The sequence below is a fragment of the Lipotes vexillifer genome, unplaced genomic scaffold (assembly GCF_000442215.2).
Source record: "Lipotes vexillifer unplaced genomic scaffold, Lipotes_vexillifer_v1.1 scaffold640, whole genome shotgun sequence".
NCBI classification, from domain to species: domain Eukaryota; kingdom Metazoa; phylum Chordata; class Mammalia; order Artiodactyla; family Lipotidae; genus Lipotes; species Lipotes vexillifer.
The window spans coordinates 1,123,577-1,138,820 of record NW_006773138.1 but is presented as its reverse complement, the minus strand read 5'-3'; the positions used below and the strand labels follow the sequence as shown (position 1 = coordinate 1,138,820).

The 15,244-nt window shown below is 36.8% G+C and overlaps 1 protein-coding gene and 1 pseudogene across 1 annotated transcript in view; both read left to right on the top strand.

Annotated features, from left to right (window-relative positions):
• RAB6A (RAB6A, member RAS oncogene family) overlaps positions 1–15,244 on the top strand; it is a 67,900-nt gene that overhangs the window by 25,942 nt on the left and 26,714 nt on the right. Inside the window, exons 2-3 of the mRNA XM_007448081.1 lie at positions 3,536–3,594; positions 13,426–13,478. Coding sequence (XP_007448143.1) covers positions 3,536–3,594; positions 13,426–13,478 — 112 coding nt within the window. The remainder of the gene's footprint in view (positions 1–3,535; positions 3,595–13,425; positions 13,479–15,244) is intronic.
• On the top strand, positions 278–1,263 carry LOC103068488 (zeta-crystallin pseudogene; annotated as a pseudogene).

Here is a 15,244-nt window from a genome sequence, read left to right as displayed (position 1 = left end):
AGCACAGGCTCCGGATGCGCAGGCCCAGCGGCCATGGCTCACGGGCCCAGCCGCTCCGCGGCACATGGGATCCTCCCGGACCGGGGCACAAACCCGTGTCCCCTGCATCGGCAGGCGGACTCTCAACCACTGCGCCACCAGGGAAGCCCCACTATAGATTTTTAATAACAGCTTTATTGAGATGAAATCATACATCACACAGCCCTTTTTTCCATGGAATCTGAGGGAGCTCTCGCAGATTTTGATTTCCCACTCTAGAACTCGTATCTAGATCACCATGGTGACTGAACAGAGGTTGATGAGAGCTATTAGAGTTTTTTAATTTGTGGACCAGAAGTGATGAAACTCCAGTCGGATGTTGCCATGCCGATTCCAAAAGACGATCAGGTTCTAATCAAAGTCCAAGCGTGTAGTGTAAACCCAGTGGACACACAAACTCACTCTGGTACCTACAGTAGAAAACCACTTCCACCTTATACTCCTGGATTAGATGTGGCTGGGATAACGGAAGCTGTTGGAGAATGTGTATCTGCTTTCAAGAAAGGTGACAGAGTTTTCACTACCAGCACAATCTCTGGGGGCTACGCAGAGTATGCTCTGGCAGCCAATTACCCTACTTACACACTGCCGGAAAAACTGGACTTTAAACAAGGAGCTGCCATCAGTATCCCGTATTTTGCTGCTTATTGAGCTCTGCTCCACAGTGCCTGTGTGAAAGCTGGAGAAAGTGTTCTGGTTCATGGAGCTAGTGGAGGAGTTGGGATAGCAGCATGCCAGACTGCTAGAGCTTATGGCTTAAAAGTTTTGGGCACAGCTGGTACTGAGGAAGGACAAAACACTGTTTTGCAAAATGGGGCCCACGAAGTGTTTAATCACAAAGAAACTAATTATATTGATAAAATTAAGAAATCTGTTGGTGAAAAGGAGTTGATGTGATTATTGAAATGTTAGCTAATGTAAATCTTAGCAATGATTTGAATCTTTGTCACATGGAGGACGAGTAATAGTTGTTGGCAGCAGAGGTCCTGTTGAAATAAACCCACGGGAGACATCATGGCAAAGGAATCTAGCATAATAGGAGTTGCTCTCTATTCATCCACCAAGGAGGAATTTCAGCAGTTTGCAGCAGCCCTTCAAGCCGGAATGGAAATTGGTTGGTTGAGACCAGTATTAGGTCCTCAGATTCCATTGGAGAAGGTGGCCCATGAAGATGATATTTAAAGCAGTGGGGCTACTGGAAAAATAATTCTTCTCTTAAAATGATTAATCATTTCGTAGATTTCCTATGGAGTTAGAGGTCTCTTACCTCAGTTTTATGTACACTACATTTGCTTTAATTAGTATTCATTTGATTCAGTGAGTTTCTTATATTTAAAAAAAAGATTTATAAGGGCTTCCCTGGTGGCGCAGTGGTTGAGAGTCCGCCTGCCGATGCAGGGGACACGGGTTCGTGCCCCGGTCCGGGAAGATCCCACATGCCGCGGAGCGGCTAGGCCCGTGAGCCATGGCCGCTGAGCCTGCGCGTCCGGAGCCTGTGCTCCGCAACGGGAGAGGCCACAACAGTGAGAGGCCCGTGTACCGCAAAAAAAAAAAAAAAAACGTTTCAACAAACAAGCTATTTTGCATTTCTTCACTATATATTTTATTTATAATGAAGCTCCTTTGCTTTTCTCCACCGTTTCCCCCACCACTATTTTGCCTTTTATCTCTTCAGATTTTTAGATTTACTTTTTAATAGATTCTGATCAGTGTTATAATGTAGTATGTGTATTGTTCCTGACTTTACTATATGATTGGTTCTAGGGTTTTGCCTTTAAGTACATAGGTATTCTTATATATAAAAAATATTTTGGAAAAACATATACCAAAGTTTTAATGTTAGTTATGTATAGGTGGTAGGATATATGTAATTTTCACTTTGTTCTTGGTCTTTTCTGTGTTGCCCGCTTTATAACATGCATTTTGCTCTTTTATATAAAAAAGGAGGGACATTTTTCAAAAAAAAGTGAAAACTGTATGTACTATTTACTAATGAAGAAATGCGTAGGTCTACTCATTGCTCCAAAAAGAGACTTCTTCCCAAACATCAGTTTGCTTTTGACCAGGGTCTAGGGAAACTAGCTTTAGCTGTTCAACCTGCTCTTTTAGATTCTTTAAAATAAGACATTTGGGAGTAGGTGATTTTATGGGATTCTTCCTTCTTTGGCTCAGTTTTTTCCTCAGGTTTTCGTATAGCACATGGATGGAGGACATTTTAAGAGGCCAGGATCAGGTCTCTAAAAATCAAAAGTTGAAATCAAAAGTTACTTAAATTCATACAAAAATATGAGTGACTAGGTATTGTTTTTTTTTCTCCCAAAGTATTTACATTTGGGAGAGCATTTAGGATATTTATTTGCTCAGTTCTTTTCTAATTGATATAATTTCTTGTATCATTTAGTATTTATTGAATCTATGCCAAGCTACTGGAGATATAGGAAAATTAGATATGGTTCTTGCCCTTGAACACTTGCCCGTTGGTAAGGATATTGGCAGTATACCACTATTTTTTACCTAGTGGCACTTTCATGTGGATTAACGTAAAAATACCAATACAAAGTAGTATTATGAATCTTTGGGATTGCCCTGCCAAAGAATAGAGATCTGATCCTGAAATGAGTTTCAAAACAATTTTCCATGTCATTTCATTCTTACTCTTAAACAGTCAAGTTCTTGCAGCCCTCATACCCCTCCTAGAACTCTTCATATTTAGGGTTTATGCTTCCCGAGATTAATCTTTGATTCACTGAATGAAGTGGACCTTGACCCTCATATTCTCCAGGTTCCTGTCCAGGAAGTTAACTATAATTTCTTCCCAGTGTAATCCTAGTTCTTTTCGTTAGGGCCCAAGTAAATATCTGCTTGCCTTTTGTGAATTAGAGATGTCAGCATAACTGATTGTTTTCCTCCATCTTTTCTCTTCATTTTCCTCACCTCTTAACTAAATAAATATTCTTTTACCTGTGCTCTCAGTTTGAGAGATTATCTTTTGTTTGTTTGTTTGGTTTTTTTTTTATAAGGAGGAGGAGAGGAAAAGGAAGGGGTGTGGGGAAGAAGAACTTATCTAGTTGTTTTGGCTGGGCTGAGTCTTAGTTGCGGCACACGGGATCTTCGGGATCTTCGTTGCAGCATGTTTAGTTGCAGCATGCGGGCTCATAGTTGCGGCATGCGGGCTTATTAGTTGCGGCCTGTGGGCTTCTTAGTTGCGGCATACATGTGGGATCTAGTTCCCCAACCAGGGATCAAACCCAGGCCCCCTTCATTGGGAGTGCAGAGTCTTACCCACTGGACCACCAGGAAAGTCCCGAGATTATTTGTTGTTAAAGAAAGACATTTCAACAAACTCAGGCCTGTATGTTTGTAAATTATTGTTAGTAGAACCATTGCAGATATTTCCCAATGAATTGAATCGCAGTTCTCTGTAAAAAAAAAAATTGCTTGAGAACCCAATTTAATGTGTTAACTGAATCAATCTTTTTTTTCCTTTTCATTTCAGTTGGAAAGACATCACTGATTACCAGATTCATGTATGACAGTTTTGACAACACCTATCAGGTATTTTGTTTATGCCAACCTACTAGTTGTCTCTTATGTGTTACAAGTAATACTCAAGGTCCTTTAAAAAATTCATTTATTTACATTCAGACATGGATATAAAAGCATTTTCTGTAATCTGTAAAATTCTATATAAATACAAAGTATAACTGATGATGCTCTTAGTCCTCAACTTTTTCATTTGATTTCTTTAGCTTCTCTTCCAAAATCTATTGAAAGATTATTGCTAATACCATCTGGGATAGAAGTAAGAGTGATTATAGCTATTCTCTTGGAGAGATTTCCTCCAAGTCTAGGATTCTGTGACATTTTCATCTATACTTGAAGTCAAGAATAAGTGAGTACTATAATTAGAAATCATTAACAGAAGGAGATTTGGGAAGTAAGTTCACACATATATGGAAAGTTAAGTAACTCATTCGTAAATAACCAGTGGGTCAAAGACAGTCACAAGGGAAATTAGAAAATACTTCGAGATAAATTTTTTAAAAAACCCACAGCATACCAAAACTTATGGGATACAGCTAAAGCAGTGTTATAAGGAAAAGATACATTAAATCAGTAATTTAATCTTCTATCCTAAGAAACTAGAAAAAGAAAAGTAAACCTAAAGCAAGCAGAAGTAAGAAACTACTTTAAAATGCAGGTTTTATTGTTCAGGTGTGGTGAGGCCAACAGATCAGGAGATGATTGCCATTGTAAAGATAGTTTACTATACTCACAAATCTCAAGAGGAAGGGACACTCCCGGCCATATGAGGGGGGCACATGGAAGAAGTACTGGTATTGGTCAGGAGGTGAAGGGGGGGTGAGCAGGAAATGTAGGCACTAGCCTGTATTGTGATTTCTGTGGGAAGGTTGGGTAAGACCAGGTAAGGAAATATAGGATTGCCTACTTTGAGTAACTTCAGTGGTCTCTGGACTGTAGGGGCTGTTCCTAATTGTCTGCTACTTGGCCCTAGGGTGATTAGGGCAGGGGAGTAATGACCCTGAGTGTGATAGAGGAGGTGGTTGGGATATGGGTTTGGATTGGTTGGTTTTTGTATTAAAGGCCCTCCACAGGCAAGTTTTACTTCTCTAGGAATTGGCAAACCCTGGGATGGCCAGTCCCTCCAATATAAGGAAGGCCCCAGGTGTCAGGACAACAAAAATACAGAAAATAAACACGTGCTTAATTTAGAAGCTGATAAAGATTAGAGCAGAAATATATGGAAGAGAGAACAGAAAAACAAGAAATTCAGGGAAACCAAAAGTGGTTCTTAGAGAAGATCAGCAAAATTGACAAACCTAAAGGTAGACTAATCAAGAAAAAAGAAGGCTCAAACTATTAAAATCAGGAGTGAAGGAGAAGACCTTACAGAAATAAACAGGATTATAAGGGAATACTGTGAACAGTTATATGCCAACAAATTAGATAACCTAGATGAAATGGATGAATTCCAAGAAAGATACAAACTACCGAAACTAACTCAAGAAGAAATAGAAAATTTGAATATACCTATAATAAGTAGATAGAGTTATCAATCAAAAAACTTCTTACAAAGAAAATCGCAGGACTAGATGGCTTCACTGGTCAATTCTATGAAATATTTAAAGAACAACACTAATACTTCGTAAACTTCCAAAAACAGAAGAAGAAGAAATACTTCCCAACTTATCCCTTGAGGTCAGTATGACTCTCATACCCAAACCAGGCAAAGACATCAAAAATAAAACTACAGACTAATATCCTTTATGAATATAAACACAATAGTCCTCAGCAAAATACTACTGAACTGAATCTGGTAACTTGTAAAAAGGGTTCTATACCATTTACCAAGTAGGATTGGTAGGTTAGTACCAAGATTGCAAGGTTGGTTTAACATACAGAAAGTGGTGTAATACGCTATATGAATAGAATAAAGGACAAAATCAGGGGAATTCCCTGGCAGTCCAGTGGTTAGGGCTCCACACTCTCACTGCTGAGGGCCTGGGTTCAATCCCTAGTCGGGGAACTAATATCCTACAAGCAACGCAGTGCAGCCAAAAAGAAAAAAAAAAGCCACGCAGTGTGGACAAAATCACATGATTATTTCAATAGACACAGAAAAAGCATTTGACAAAATCCAGTAGCCTTTCATGATAAAAACACTTAGCAAATTAGGAATACAAGGGAACTTTCTAAATGTGATAAGGGGCATCTCTATGAAAGACCCACAGCTAACATCAGACGTAATGTTTAAAGGCTGAATGTGTTCTCTTTAAGATCAAGAACAAGACAAGGATGTCTGCTCTCAGTTGCATGTGTATCTAAGTATATGTGTGTATGTATCTTAGTTTAAAATGCTTAATTGTGAAACGAAAATCAAAGAAAAGGCTAAAATGAATAAATTAGTAATCTTCATACCAGGTACTTTCACTGAGGCCCTAAGCACATTATAAATCTTATTCTGTATTAACTTTTTTGCTGCACGGCCTGTGGGATCTTAGTTCCCCAACCAGGGGTCGAACCCACGCCCCCTGTAGTGGAAGTGCAGAGTCCTAACCACTGGACCGCCAGGAGAGTCCCTGTATCAACTTTTTGAAATATTCTTATTAAAATAAAATTTTTAAAAATCCCTTTTAATTGAAGTAATTTACATCTGTATTACTGTGTAGTTAGTATAAAAACTTGATTTCAATTATTTGTCTTAGGAGTATATCAAACATTGATCTGATTAAAGGAATGGTTAATTTCCATAGTAATTAACTGCCTCTGTCTCAATTATTAAACCATTTTTTATTTTTCAGAAAGCTTTTAGGGTAAATATAAAATCTGAATCCTGTCCCTTTTTTAGTATCTATTTTCCCATATTTGAAATATTTATTTTATTTCAGGGATATGCCTTCTGGTTTGAACACTAAGAAAACTGAAAAACTTGGGCATTTGTTTTCTAGGAAAAAGTTTGTCCAAATTTGTACAATTTGTCCAAAACCATCCAACTACTAAATGGTAGAACTAAGATGTAAACAAAGGTTTTTCTAATTGATCTTTGACAAAGGAGCAAAGGCGGTACAATGGAGCAAAGATAGTCTCTTCAACAAATTGTGCTGGGACAGCTGGTCATCCGCATGCAAATGAATGTAGATACAGAGGTTATTCTCAAAATGGACCTAAACACAGACCTAAATGTAAAACTCTGTAATAAGCTACTGGAAGGTAACATTGGAGAGAAAGAACCTAGATGATCTTGTATATGGCAGTGACTTTTTAGATACAATACCAAAGCTATGATCCATAAAAGAAGCAGTTGATAAGCTGGACTTCATTAAAATTAGAAACTTCTGCTCTGCCAAAGACAGTGTTAAGAGAGTGAGAAGACAAGCCATAGATTTGCAAAAGGCACACATGACAAAAGACTGTTATCCAAAATACTCAGTGGGATCTTATAATCGATAGTAGTAAAGAATTATTAATTCCTTACATTTTGATAAATTTTGACAGGTATGTACACCTATGAAGCTACTACTACAATCAAGATTAAGAACATTTCCATCTCACCCCCAAAGGAATTTGTTTCTAATTAAGCCTTTTATTAAAATCCATAACGATCACGAAACAGGAATGACTAAAACATAAGCATGACATTTAAGGAAAGTCACTTCTTAAAAGCCAATGAATATGTATAGTATAAATTTTATTACATTCTTTTGAATATTTCAGAAATGGTTTAGTCACATCTTAAGACACTATAAAAAGAGCAAGTTTAGAAATGAAAAAATAGTACAGTTAGCAAGAGTACTTCGGGTTTCTTTGGACCCGTTTGTATCGGATATCCTCAATTTTCTAGGTCCCTGCAACTCTACAGCTTATAGCTTCACCTAGATGGCCTCTTGCATACCATATTTTGATTCTGAGCAAATGCTTCTCTCTCTCTTCAGCAGAGAAACTATAAATACCAGTCTTAGGGACTGAAGAAAGTATTGATGTCATTGAGCCATATGTAGAAAGTTCCTGAGAGAGTTGAGCTCAAATCTTTGGGAGTGGAACCAAATACCATACGCTAAAAAATTTGAACTAGAGTCAGAGTCTTAGGCTAAAGAATTATGAACTAGAGCCTGTAGTTGGAGTTCTCTGAGTATTTCTGAAGTATTTCACTTTACCCAAGTTCTCTGTGAAATTAAGGAGATCTTTCCGGCACACCTAAAGTGCTGTTGCTACTTATGCACTAAGACTTTTGCTGCTGTTCATTCAGACATTTATAAGGGCAGTGATGTTGATGGGGTGAGGTTACATAGAATTTGAGAGATAAGGAAAGATTTTGATTCTTTGTGAAGAAGTTGTTGCTAGTGAAGCCAAAATATCATTGTACTTTGGCATTAATAGGAGACACTGATTTACAATGTAAACTACAAGTTTTTGTAAGAATTAGGTACAGTCCGAGGTATTAGTTTAGCTCTAACAGGAAAATTTGGATAATGTAGCACCCCACATCCTTACCTAGGGAAATCAGCTTGACAGCATATCAAGTATTAACTTGATATGTGAAGAATTGACCATATGTCGTTAGCTGCAAACTTAGTTATCAGGTGAAGGGTTGTTCAATGGATTATTTGAAGATTCCCTATGCCTACCCCCACCATACACACAAGAGAAAGACTTCTGAAATGAATAATTGAAGAGCTAGTCTCATAGCTAAAAATGTATTATTGAGCCATATGTAATATATATCTGAAACTTAGTGAAGTTTTATTTCACAAAAAAGATAAATTTTATGTAATTCATAATTCATGCCCTATTTATGATTCCTTTGCACTGAATTAATTTCATTTGAAAAAGACTAAACTGGTTGGCCAGAAGAGTCCTTAATTGACCATATTTTGGTCATTATTTCAAAGTAAAGCAAAAAATCTAAGTTATCTGGGAAACTTATTTCTTCTAGTTAGAGAGTCTGGAAGTGTTTCTCTTGAGTTGCTCTAGCATTCACCACTTCTTTTTCTTTTACCAATTATAAACCAACAGACTTTTCTAACAGTTTCAACTATATCAGTTTGAACCATATTACATTGTTATTTTTATCATTCAAAAATGGTATAATATTGGCCATTTTATATAGTTCAGCTTAATGTAAATAAGCTCGGGAAGGACTCCCACAGTTGGAGTAGTTTAATTCTTTTATTTGAGGAAGATTATATTGCTCAGAGTAACCTTAGGGATTACTTTGAATTTAGAGAATTTCTTATTCCAAAGGCTGTTACAGATCAACAGTTAAGTTCAGGACAGCATAGATAAAACAGTGAGTTTTATTTATTTATTTTTAAAATTTTATTTACTTTTGGCTGCATTGGGTCTTCGTTGCTGCGTGCAAGCTTTCTCTAGTTGTGGCAAGCTGGGGCTACTCTTTGTTGCGGTGTGCGGGCTTCTTATTGCCGTGGCTTCTGTTGTTGCGGAGCATGGGCTGTAACCGTGCAGGCTTCAGTAGTTGTGGCACGTGGGCTTAGTAGTTGTGGCTCGCAGGTTCAGTAGTTGTGGTGCACGGGCTTAGTTGCTCTGTGGCATGTGGGATCTTCCCGGACCAGGGAACCAACCTGTGTCCCCTGCATTGGCAGGCGGATTCTTAACCACTGCACCACCAGAGAAATCCAAACAGTGGGTTTTAGACACTCTAATGAACTTGTCCAGAAAGATGGTGGTAGTGAATAAATATATCCTTAATTTCTTTAAGTTAAAGCTCTAGATTATTCTATACAGAATTCTAGTTTATCAGTAGAAACAAAATCCTTAACTAGATGGACTGTTTTGCTGATTCTGTGTTTGATTTGTCTTTTTATTTTTGTTTAATTTTTAATGACTTTTTTTTTTCCTTTTCCAGAAGTATTGTCATTTTATTTGAGGTGGGGGTGAGGTTCTTTTTTTTCATTGTGGTAAAACACTTACATGAGATTTTACCTTCTTATTAGATTTTTAAGTGTATACAATACAGCATTGTCATCTCTATGCACAATGCTGTGCAGCAGATCTCTAGAACTTGTTCACCTTGCATAACTAAAATTTTATGTCCATTTTAATGACTCATTTTTAAAATTCACAGACTCTACCTAGTTTCTGTCCTAATCGACAGAAATATAATATGGCACAAAGATATCTAGGAGAAAAATGTATATACATATATTTTTTCCCACATATGTACATATATGTAAACATATTTTTAAATGGGATTCCCTTCTAAACCGGATTCTGTATCAGCATCTTCTTTCTGGGGTCATTTTCCTTTCCTCATTCTTTTTATTTATCTCTGTTACTCAATTTTAAATTCTTTTAACTTCCCCACTCTTTTCTTCCTTTGGTCATTGCCTCTTTCAACTCATTATTTCTCTATTTTCTCTTGCTAGAGAAGGCAGCAACCAGGCAACAGAGCTTTACATGTGTTTGGACCACAGAAGGAAACTGATTATCATTGCTTCATACAGAAGAAAACTTGTTTTCCTTACCTAGTTTTGTATTGGAAAAATCATGTCCCATATGGAAAATCATAATGTTTATGGGTCTCTGGCTTCTGTGGCATCAGGACAGGTGACAAACCACTATTTACGGAGTCAGACAGAATAGTAGCTTACATCTGAATCTTTTATAAAATAGCTGTTGGGGTAAATAAGCACCATTCTAAGTGGAGGAAATAAAATAGCTAAACAAGTAAAAGTTACTGTTATCTTGGCTCCAATATATTTGGATAAGCCATTGTTCAATCTTGAATTGTGAGCTCCTTTTATAAGTACTCAGTTTAATTTGTTTTTTTTTTAAAAGCAGACCCCTGCCCCCTCAAAACCAATGAATTAGTTAACATTTAAGATAATATGAAGTTGTAAATTAAGATACATGGGAGAATTTTCTCTTACCTTTGGTTTCTTCTGCAGTTAGTGCCTTTTGCATTTTTTTAAGGAGATGAGCAAGAAGCAGCACTAATGTCTCATCCATCTTTTATGAAAATTTGAATTAGTTCCTCATCAGTAGCATTCACGATGCTGGAAAAGCTGATAACGGTTAGTTTCCCAGCCATCTCCTTTCTTTTCTTCCTGCTGTTGGCTTAATTCTTACAGCTGATCGACTTCTATGCTGTAGTAGCTCAGCTCGGAATAAAATTAACTAAAAAGAAGAGTAACAACAGGATGTTTTTCAGGTTAATCTTGATCAGTGGTATAACTGATGCCCCAAAACTAGAATAGTACAGTGCAAGGAGGGGACTGTTGTACATTTTATCATAAAGTCTGACTTTGTACTAATTGTAAAAACATTTATATGTTTTTCTCTTGCTAGAGAAGGCTGTTTTCTCTTGCTGCCTTCTCTAGCAAGAGAAAATAGACATTTATATGTCTTGACTGTGAGATCTGAAAATGCTTGTTTCTATTTATAGCCATTAAAAATCATTTTGGGCTGTTTATAACAAACACAAAATAACATTGATAAGTGACATGAGAATTTTTTTTCATGTAAAAGAAGTCTAAAGGTAGTGTGTTTCAGCGCTTGTGTGGCAGCTCCATGGTCATCCAGGACCAAGACTCCTTCTAACTGTCTTTTTAACCTGATCTATGACTTCCATATTGAAATTTGCCTCATGGTTACTGAATGGTTCCTGGAGTTTCAGCCTTGGTAGCCACAGTTCAGGAAGAAAGACGGAAAAAGGGGGGAAAAAACAAGAATGTACCTCCCAACTGAGTTAACCCCATTTATTTAAAGTTCAAAGAATCCTGGAAAATGTAATTTTTTTCATGGGAAGAGTATGGTTTTAAGTAAATGTTTGATTGTGTTAGTAAGGAGGAAGGGATAGATGGATATTTGTGTAGGTAGTTAACTACCTCTGCCACACTGTCTGAGTAAATGATGAGTAAATGGTGAGATTTCTTAAATGCAGCTATGCCACTCCTGTACACTCCTGAGGTTTGTCAATTAGATACTCTTGCATAGTAATTCAAATTTATAAGCCCATTGTCCCACCCTATGGCAGATATAATTTTCAGATTGAATGTCATAAGGTGGAATTAGTACTTAGGTTGTGTATTAGTCACATAGTTTGGGATAAAGGAGGAAACATCTTCTTCTGTTGTTGTTGTTTGTTTTAAAATACAAGTCTGTGTGAAATGGAAATCAACAAAACTACTCAAAAAAAAATAAAGGAGACCTAATTAAATGGAGAGACATCCTAGGTAAATAAATCAGAAAACTTAACATTGTTAAGATGTCAGTACCAACCACCCAAAGCAATCTACAAGTTCAGTGCAATCCCTATCAAAATTCCTACTGCCATTTTTGTAGAAATGAAAGACCTGATCCTAATTCACCAAGATATTAATAGCCAAGGTATTATTGAAAAAGAAAATTAAAGTTGGAGGACTCACACTTCCCAATTTCAAAATTTCCTACAAAGCTACAGTAATTAAAACAGTGTGGTAATGGCATAAGGGTAGACATACAGACCAATGGAATAGGATTGAGAACCTATAAATAAATATATATATCTCTTGACAATTGATTTTCAGTAGAGGCACCAGGCCCAACCTACAGAATAGGGGGAAATATTTGAAAGTTACATATCTGATAAAGATTTAATATCCAGAATATATAAAGAACTCCTACAAATCAATAACAAAATGGCAAACTCAATTTAAAGATAGGCAAAGGACTGAATAGACATTTCTCCAGAGAGGATATACAAATGACCAATACGCACCTGAAAGCATGAAAAGATGTTTAGCATCATTAGTCATTAGAAAAATGCAAATCAAAAACCACGGTAACATTTCACTTCACACCCACTAGGATGGCTATTTATAGAGAAAAGGGAAAATAGGAATATATCACTAGTGGGACTTTAAAATAGCACAGCTGCTGTAGAAACTTTCCTCACAAAGTTAAGTAGAATTACCATATGGCCCAGCAATTTTACTCCTAGGTGTATACCAAAAAGAATTGAAAACAGGAACTCATAGTAGCCAAAAGTGTCCATCAGTAGATGAATGGATAAACAAATTGTCATATATCCATACATTGTAATTTGGTATTGCTTAATGGGTACAAAGTTTCTGTTTGGGGTGGTGAAAAAGTTTTGTAAATAGTGTTGACAGTTGTACAGTTGTGAATGTAATTAATGCCATTAAATTATACACCTAAAATGTCAAATTTTATGACAATTTAAAAATAAAACCTATCTTTATTTTATATTTATTTATTTATTTGTTTGTTTATTTATTTATTTATTTATTTGGCTGTGCCGGGTCTTTTTTTTTTTTTTTTTTTTTTTTTTGCGGTACGCGGGCCTCTCACTGTTGTGGCCTCTCCCGTTGCGGAGCACAGGCTCCGGACGCGCAGGCTCAGCGGCCATGGCTCACGGGCCCAGCCACTCCGCGGCACGTGGGATCTTCCCGGATCGGGGCACGAACCCGTATCCCCTGCATCGGCAGGCGGACTCTCAACCACTGCGCCACCAGGGAAGCCCAGAGTTGGACTTTTATTCCCAACTCCACAGCAGAAGCTTTGTGTCTTTAGACAAGTTATTTAACTTCTCCAAACCCCAATATTATTATGTATAAAATGAGAAAAATAATGATGCTACTAGCTACTTTGTAGAGATGTATTAGCATTAGAGATGATCATGTAAAGGGCTTAAAAGAATCTCTAATACACAGCAAGTGCTCAGTAGGTAGAAGCCATTATCACTGAAAATTTTGTTCATTTTTATTTGGCTATGATATGTTTATATGTTTATTCTTTATTTCTTCCACAATCATAATTCCCACTTGAACCCTAAACTGCTGACTGCCATTAAACTATTACTATTTTTAACTTCTTTGTTTTGTTTTGTTTTGTTTTGTTTTACAGGCAACCATTGGTATTGACTTTTTATCAAAAACAATGTACTTAGAGGATCGAACAGTGAGTAATGTTTTCAGTGTGCGATTTTCTGCAACACTCCAGGATAGAAAATTATGATGAAAACTATAATCGATGATTGTCACCATAAGAAGTACTTAGCAAAGTTGCCAAAGTTAGTTTACAGGCCTTGAGAAAAACTGTTATTATAGAGTGAGTAGTACTTAGCACTTTGAGTTTTCTATCCCCAAGTAGAATCCAAAGGGGAGAGAAAGCCGTTATTTGTAAAACTCTGATGGCCCTAGACTTGTTAAACAAAATTTTGTCTTGATTTGGAAAATTATAACAAATAGCATTGAGATAAGAATATTTTCAAGAAGAAATTAGAGCTGCTAAAGACCTTTTGAATACCACTCTTGAGGCATTCAAAAAGATTTCATTTGAATATCACACAATTTGTGAACTTCAAGGTTTTTTATTTGTCAGAATATGATATGTACCAAAGTGACTATGAATAGAAAAAAGTAATGTGCATTTACATGTTAGATTTTTGTCTTCCATCTTTTGGAATACTCCTTTTAAGTGCAATATAAATCCTGTATTCTAGCCTGCTATCCCTTGAAGAGATTCCTGTCACCTAAACAGTGACTCTCTCAAATGCATTATTTTGGGATCTATACCCAAAAAAGTTATCTCTAATGCTCTTTCTTATAAGTTTGTGAGTTTTTTTCTTTTGGATGTTCTCTTTTATGTTTTAACATATAGCATTCTATTTCTTAAAATTTGAAAACAGAAACTGCTTTATGATGGTAAGAGAACTTAATGCTTGTTTTCAGGCTTTTCTTCCTGGAATGTAGATGTGAAAAAGTAAGAAAGTAAAGATATTTTTACGTAGGGTTGCAAAAATATATGTCTCCTTTTTGCTAGATTATATACAGTGTTCTAGGAAGAAATGTGTGGGAGAAGCATAAGCACAGTAATCAGAGATTCAATTTCAAAGTGTTCTGGTTCCAATAGAGAAAAGAGACATTTTATTTTAGTTTCAGAGAGGCTTGCAGAAAAGGGGATGTTGACAATGATCACTGACATTTACCTTTGTGTTTCCCTTTTATGTTCACTATTTGAACATCAGCAGTCTACTTTTGCTCTCCGGAATGCATAGGGTTCAAAGAGAGGTTACAGGGAGGGGAAAAAAAGGAAGCTGTACTTCTTATTCTGTGAAATCTTTCATATTGCCATTTTTTTGAGTTACGTACCTTCAGAGCAAGCCAAATTTAAATATTATTCCCTTTTGAAAAAGGAAGGGAGTTTTGTGTTATTCATTCCTCACATCCCTGTAACCTTTTGCATGAGTTTCCTTTTTACCTCCTTGCCACCCTCCTCCCTTTAAAAACATTATTTCTTTTTAGTATGAGTTTGGTTTTTTTTTTTTATTTATTTTTTCCCATCCCACAGATCAGGCTGCAGCTATGGGATACTGCGGGTCAGGAACGTTTCCGTAGCCTCATTCCCAGTTACATCCGTGATTCTGCTGCAGCCGTAGTAGTTTACGATATCACAAGTAGGTATTTTGCAATGGGTTGACCTTTCTTATTTTTCTTCACAGATCAGGCTGCAGCTATGGGATACTGCGGGTCAGGAACGTTTCCGTAGCCTCATTCCCAGTTACATCCGTGATTCTGCTGCAGCCGTAGTAGTTTACGATATCACAAGTAGGTATTTTGCAATGGGTTGACCTTTCTTATTTTTCTTGCTTGTTTGACTGATTTTATTGTTAGGTACGATTGCAATTATGGGACACAGCAGGTCAAGAGCGGGTCAGGAGCGT